Source organism: Neovison vison, chromosome 11, assembly GCF_020171115.1.
Source record: "Neovison vison isolate M4711 chromosome 11, ASM_NN_V1, whole genome shotgun sequence".
Classification (NCBI taxonomy): Eukaryota; Metazoa; Chordata; class Mammalia; order Carnivora; family Mustelidae; genus Neogale; species Neogale vison.
The window spans coordinates 105,372,261-105,379,365 of NC_058101.1; the positions used below are offsets into that span (position 1 = coordinate 105,372,261).

At 38.4% G+C, this 7,105-nt stretch overlaps 1 protein-coding gene across 4 annotated transcripts in view; it reads left to right on the forward strand.

Moving 5' to 3' along the window:
- Positions 1 to 4,231, forward strand: part of CENPE (centromere protein E) — a 77,575-nt gene extending 73,344 nt beyond the window's left edge. For all 4 annotated transcript variants that reach the window (XM_044224375.1, XM_044224372.1, XM_044224374.1 and 1 more), the window contains 2 exons: positions 838 to 1,124; positions 3,694 to 4,231. In XM_044224375.1, coding sequence (XP_044080310.1) covers positions 838 to 1,124; positions 3,694 to 3,788 — 382 coding nt within the window. In that variant the 3' untranslated portion in view covers positions 3,789 to 4,231. The remainder of the gene's footprint in view (positions 1 to 837; positions 1,125 to 3,693) is intronic.
- Positions 4,232 to 7,105: the final 2,874 nt, after the last annotated feature.

The window sequence follows — 7,105 nt, forward strand, 5'->3', positions numbered from 1 at the left end:
CCCTTCACGCATATGGGGAAGTAACTTTTAGAATATACTTAATAAATGGTTTTTAAAAGGAATAAGACTGTACTACCCCCATTCCAGATGTTTGCTATCTGTCAATTGACCTATTTTTAACAAAGCCAGAAACAGGAAGTTAAGAAAAATCTTTAAGGTGCAATTTAAATTCTTTTTTTTTTTTTTTAAGATTTTATTTATTTATTTGACAGAGAGAGGTCACAAGTAGGCAGAGAGGCAGGCAGAGAGAGGGGGAGGCAGGCTCCCTGCTGAGCAGAGAGCCACTTAAATAGACTGCAAGTCTGCATACCAAAGTCAAAGGAGAATTCCATGAGTCCATTATTATTGTAGCCTATTTTCTTTTTATTTTACAAACAATTCTAACAAATTTAATATTTGGCTTTTATCAACAATTAGAATCTTGTGCCAAGCACTTTATCAATGATACAATAGAAAAACAATAGGTAGTAAACAAATAACTGTACAACTAATTTTTTGCAATGAGTGCTATTAAACAGCAAGAACAGAAAACTACAACTAGGACCTTTTCTAGATGTGGGGAGGGGTGATGGTGAAGAAACTGATAAAAGAGTAGCTGTGGAAAAGGGCAACAGTTAGGCCAGATGAAAGGAGAGACTGGAAAGCCTTTTAGGCAGCGGGCAACAAGTGCACACACAGGCTTTTGGTCACAAAAAATAACCAGTTAGTGGAACTGAAAGACATAGAATGTGGCCAGGGAATAGAGAAAGAATGTACCAGGTGAATAAATGCAGGAATTGTACAGACTTACAGTCTCTCTCTCTCTCTCTCTCTCTCTTTTTTTCTCCTCTGTTCAAGCAATAATCATCATCTTTCCAATGAGGTCAAAACATGGAAGGCAAGAAGTCTTAAGAGAGAGACTCAAAGAGAAGTTAGTTGTGAGAATTCTCCACAGTCTCCTAAAGTGACTAGAACGCCTACCAAAAAGAGGCCACATACACCTTCTCAATGCAAGGAACGGAATTTACAAGATCCTGTGCCAAGGGAATCACCAAAGTCGTGGTTTTTTGACAGCCGATCGAAGTCTTTCCCAACGGCTCATCCAGTTCGTTATTTTGATAACTCTGGTTTAGGCCTTTGCCCAGGTACGTAACTATACTGGTTCTTTGGAAATCAGGGGATAACTGTCAGAACTTATCTTTAATTTGTGGCCCTGAAGGGCAAGGTTAGACTGGATATAGTTGAACAAGCTACAGTGCACAGACTTCATTTGGCATTTCTGTTGTGAGAAAGTTTCTCCAAAGCACAGCACTGATGTCCATCATTTTTTACCCCAAACTGAGTCTTTATTCTACCTCTTAAACCTTCAACTTTTCCCTAAGATATCAGAAACTCTATTAAAAATATGAAGACCCTACCCTATAAACAAAACTTTCAGTGAAGAAGCCTTTCTTATCAATGCAGTGGGCCAGTATTTCCAATAGCATTATCTTCATTTTACACAAGCAAGATCATAGACTTGTTTCATTTACTTATTAATTTATCCAATCAGCAAAAAATTTTGGTCTCCAACTATGTGTCAGAGATGAGACCCTGATGGTACATTGATAAGCTAAGCCAGACATGGTCCCCACTCTACAGAAGCTTACAGTCCTGCTGAGAGATACAGTAATCAAGTAATCAAAAATAAAAATAAAAATAGGTAAAATTCTAGAGTGTAAAAGGCTGTGAGGCATATAATGGGCTTTTGTTTCAGGAATAGTAAGGAAGTCTTACTTGTAAGACTTGTAAGAGAGGAGGGAGACGTATTTCTGGCAGATAGAACAGTGACACCCCCAGGGTAGGACGGACTGTAATCAGGGTCGGGGCTGAAAGAAAGCAAGCTGGCCAGAGCACAGTGAACCCAAGCTGCTGGGGGTGGAGGCAGTGCCACCAAACAGAAGAGCCAGGTGTGTGGCAATTTGTCAATTGTATAAAGGAATTTTTACTTTTTCCTGAAAACATATAGACAAAGACTTTGAAAGATTTTAAACAACATGATGGGGGGGATCATAATGAGTTACAAATTTTGAACACAGAACCTTAGCTCTATGGTGACCAACAACTAATAGGAGCAAGAGTTGATGACAGTTGTCCAAGCAAGAGGTGTGATAGTAGCGGGGACTTGAGCAGGCTCAAGGGAGATAAAGAGAAGTGGATGGATGGTAGAGATTTGGGAGTAAAATCAGCAGTGCTAGGCTCCTGACTGGTTGGAGGGAGGCAGTGTCAAGGGTCACCCCCACCTCAGCCCCGGTGCCAGACACAGAGGGGTGGATGGAGGATTGGCAGAGTGCTCCTGTCATACTGTGGTGCCCCGAAAAACTGAGAAACTTTTAATCACCTTTTGATTTCATCTGATAGTGCAAGGGACATAGACTGATACGAATTAATTCAACCACAAATAAAAATGCTTGAGTCTTTTTATCAATATATGCATCACACTGGTACTGTTTTTAACTGACGTAAATAAAAGAGTAAGCTGGAAGAATATATGAATCAAAAACTGACCAATTCAGGGGTGCTTGGGTGACTCAGTTGAGCGTCTGCTTTCAGCTCAGATCATGGTCCAAGTCCTAGAATCAAGCCCCACATCAGGCTCCCTGCTGAGCAGAGAGCCTGCTTCTCCCTCTCTCTCTGCCTGCTGCTCCCACTGCTTGTGCGCACTCTTCTCTCTCTGTCAAATAAATAAAATATTTTTAAAAAAAAATTTTTTTCAGAATTAAAGGATATAGTCCCAGCCTGAATTAGTAAAATACCATTCAAAAAGAATTTTAATGTTAGTTTTTAATTTGAATTATAAAAAGATAAACTCAACAACTTGAGATAATTGCAAAGACCCGGTATGTAAGATTTATTTTAATTAATCATTTGAAAATGAATATTGCTTATAAACATAAATACAGTTGAAGTGATTTTTAAAACCTCAGAGTGTTCAAAGAATGACTAAATATTCTACAAAATATATACTATTTGCTTAGCACAGCTTTTTTTTTTTTTCCTAAAATTAGGGCCAAGGAAAATTAGACTCAATCTGTGTTTGATTCACTTTTAATCTCAAACTTAAGTGACACTTTATTTTTTTTTAAGTGTTCTTTTTTTTTTAATTTAATTTTATTTTTTTTTCGAACTTATTTATTTTCAGAAAAACAGTATTCATTATTTTTTCACCATACCCAGTACTCCATGCAAGCCGTGCCCTCTATAATACCCACCACCTGGTACCCCAACCTCCCACCCCCCCGCCACTTCAAACCCCTCAGATTGTTTTTCAGAATCCACAGCGTTATGGACATTGGGGAGGGTATGTGCTTTTGGGTAAATTGGAAGGGGAGGTGAACCATGAGAGATTAAGTGACACTTTATTACTTCTTGGCTTTATATACAGAACGGGTTAGGGTTAGGGTTATAACAGTTCTGTAACAGTTGATTTTATGAGAAAATAGACAGTAAACAGTAAACTTCACCTCAGATGAAGTGACATTCACCTTTTTAATGACCAAACATGAGGACATTAATGACCATATTGTCATTTTTCATGCTTTATATCTCTACTGTCTTAAAATCGTTTCCATTTCCAGTTGTATTCAAATTGTGTCTGTGTGTGTGTGTGTGTGTATGTGTGTGTGTGTATGGTTTTTAATAAGATTACTTTTGGATTTTCTTGTCTTTTCTCAGAAGAACAAACTGCTGGAGCAGAGAGTGTGGGTCCTCAGCCAGCTCCGTGGCACACCTCCTCAGGAAAAGATGCACCCGAGTGCAGGACACAGTAGACTCCTTTCCTATTGCTTTTATGGGGCCCCAGCATTCCCTGCTTGGACATGACTGTTTATTCCTTCATGTGCCTGTCCCTGGCAATGTTATCACAGCCAACTTAATCTCAATTCAGTTTTCTTTTTGCCACTTGAAATCGAAGATGAAGGAATAGAGATTAATGCCTTCCAGTAATTTAGAATGGTGATGGCAATATCTTCTTGAATGTGGTAATACTTTAGAAGTTGAATTGTTTTATTTATTTATATATTTTGTAAAGAATAAAATTATTGAAGGAATGTTCCAGTCTTTCCATGTATACATAAAATGTATTCATTTTTATTAATGTAATGTTATCCACATATGACTTAGATAATTCCAAGGCATGATGCATACATCAAAGTGTCATTTAATTAACAGAATTATAAGCTCCTTTTTAAGTACCTTGAACATTTAATAAATGTTTAATTAGTGGTTCTGAATCACAACTCCCTGTAATGGTTTAATGGTTTCTTGGTGTGGTACTCAGGGCATATTTGGCTCCACTTGTTTGTTGAATTTTTCAGAATCTCAGAATTTTTCTATGAGAATATATACATGCTTTCGGGATTTAAGTGGCTAAGGGATAGCAAAGTGCTATGACCTCTTCATTTTCTAGGCTAATCTTTCTTTTGCTATAATAAATACAAAAATTCTCTCTCACTTTTCTGTCATCCACTAGCCCCCTAGACAAGCACTCTAAATTGGTTTGTTACCAGATTTTGTAGTCTACTGCATTTTACTCCCAGCTGGAAGAACTTTATGGACCATGTAGTCTACCCTTTTATTTCAGGCATGAGGAAACAGCACCAGAGTTTCTATCGAAGTAGAAAGTCTTCTAAACCGAGAGTCCCCACAGATATATAAGGCATCTATGGATGGGCTTCATTCAGTCTGTAAAACCTCGGAAAATTTATGTTAATTTGATAATTTTGTCATTTTTCTAGGATACTTGGATCCATACTTTTATCTTGTTATTAAAGGGATCTGTCACCCTACAGGAGGCTAAGAACTGTGGTTTTAGGGAGGTTTTATAATATTACTTTTGTATCATAAGACTTTGAAAAACCACATAAAACAGCAAGTTGCATAAGGTCTAGAACAGAGTTAGTGATTTCAACTCATTCTTGGCTCTTTGGTAAGATTCATTCAAAGGAAAAGATTATGAATTACATCATAGCCATCATTTTACAATCCATATTAAGGGATATTTTCCCTTAATATACTATCATAGGAATTCAACAGGGTTAAGGGGAAGGTGTCCCTTCCTTTAATTCTCTCCCCCAAGCCTGCATGTCTCTTCAGTCTTGTTTCTCCTTTTCACTCTTCCGCAAATAAGATACTATGACAGAGCTATAGATGTGATTCTTTACCATGTCTGCTCCTCTGCTGAATAAAAGTAATTCAAAGTAGTAATTTCACCTGGATATAAAACTAAGGCCATTAAAAGTATAATCAGTCATCACGTATCCGTCCAGTCCGTAAAATGTTGCTTAACTCTAAAATTTGGATGTCCATATTCTTCCTCAGCTTTGGGAAGTTTGGGGCCATTATTTCTTCAAATAAGTTTTTTGTCCTTTTTTTCTCTACTAGAAGTACCATAATGCATACATCGGTTCATTTGCTGACGTCCCATAAGTACCTCAGTATTTCTCCACTTTTCTTTCTGCTTTTTTTTTTTTTAATTTCTTCCCTTCTTCTTTGATTCTTCCTGCTGCTTGATCAGGTCTGCTATTGAACCCCGCTAGTAAATATTTTTAATTCAGTCACTGTATTCTTCAGGTCCAGAATTTCTGTTTGGTTCTTTGTAATAGTTTTTTTCTTTGTTAATAACGTCATTTTGTTCATACCTCATTTTCCTGATTTCATTTAGTTGCCTATTTGCATTCTCTTGTAGATCATTGAGCTTCTTAAAAACCATCATTCTGAATTCTTTGGTAATTCATAGATCACTGTTTCTTTGGAGTTGATTTCTGGAAATTTATTTCGTCCTTTGGGTCATGTTTCGTGTGTGTGCGCGCATGCCTTCTGAGTTTTTGCTGAGTTTTATGCATTTGGAAAAGCAGCCACCTATTCTAGTCTACAGCGATTCTGGGGATCTCTGAAACCTTTTTAGGGGGTGTGACTTCTGGGCTGTGAGTATAATTTGCCAATTAGAGAAGTTTACTAATTTCTCTTCTAGGAGCTGGATCTCTTGCTCCCTCTGGTGTCTGTCTGCAGTACAGCATGTTCCCTGCTCCTTTCTTCTCGTTGGCCCCCAGGAATCCTGTCTTTCAGCTCCCCAATAGCATCCCAGGTAGGCAAGACAAATATCAGTCTTCGACAGCCCTCCAAAAAGTTGGAACACCAAGAACATACTCAACTCTTCTCACTCTCTCCCAACCATGCTAAACCACTCCAGCCTCCATCTGGGGCACTGTAAACCCTATAGTGCCAACTGTTGCCAGTACCATCAGCACTCCAAGTCAGGCAAGACAGAAACCCTTGGGCTGCCCTAGAAAAGGCCAGAACTTTGGGTTAGTTTTCCACCCTTCTCTTTCCCACTACTCTCCTGGAGAAACCAGGAGCCAGAGGCTGAGCTGTGATGGCTTGGGCAAAGGGTAGGGTCGGTGGAACCAGAGGTAAAGGGAAATGACCCTTCTTGCCCATTTCAATGCAGCTGTTCTCAGCTCTCCCCTGACCTGGAGTACTGCAGCTTCTTAACTGACTTGAGTTCTCATAAAGCTGTTTTAGTCTGTATATTGTTTTAAGTTGGTGTCTCTGTGAGAGAAATAGAGGTAGAGCTTTCTAGTCCTCTGTGTTGTCAACATCTCCCTCAGAATGTTGCTTAACTCTTATGATCTGGGTTTCGATATCGTGATAAATGTCTGTGAAAGTCAACAATGAAACATGCAAAAAGGTTAAAAAGCAGTAATGTAGTCAGACACTAAAATGGTCTGGAAAGTAAAGTCAAGACCAAAGAAGACAAATAGATCATTATTCATAGGAAACATTTTCTGGAGAGCCTGACAAAATTATATCCAGAAAACCTAGTAAAAGCCTACCATTCATACTCAGCAAATATTTAACTGCTGTTTACAGTGTGCCAGTCACTGAGCTAGGCACCAAAAGTTACTGCCTTTGCAAACATATTTAGTTGGAAAACAAACATCTCATAATATGTGCTGACTGCAACATAAGGACGAAAAAGATATGGTCCCTAACCTTGAAGAAATTTAGTCCATGGAAAATACACGTGGGTAAGAAAATTTTTGCAACACCACGTTACTTAGTCTGTCAGAGAGTCCGCATTATTGTT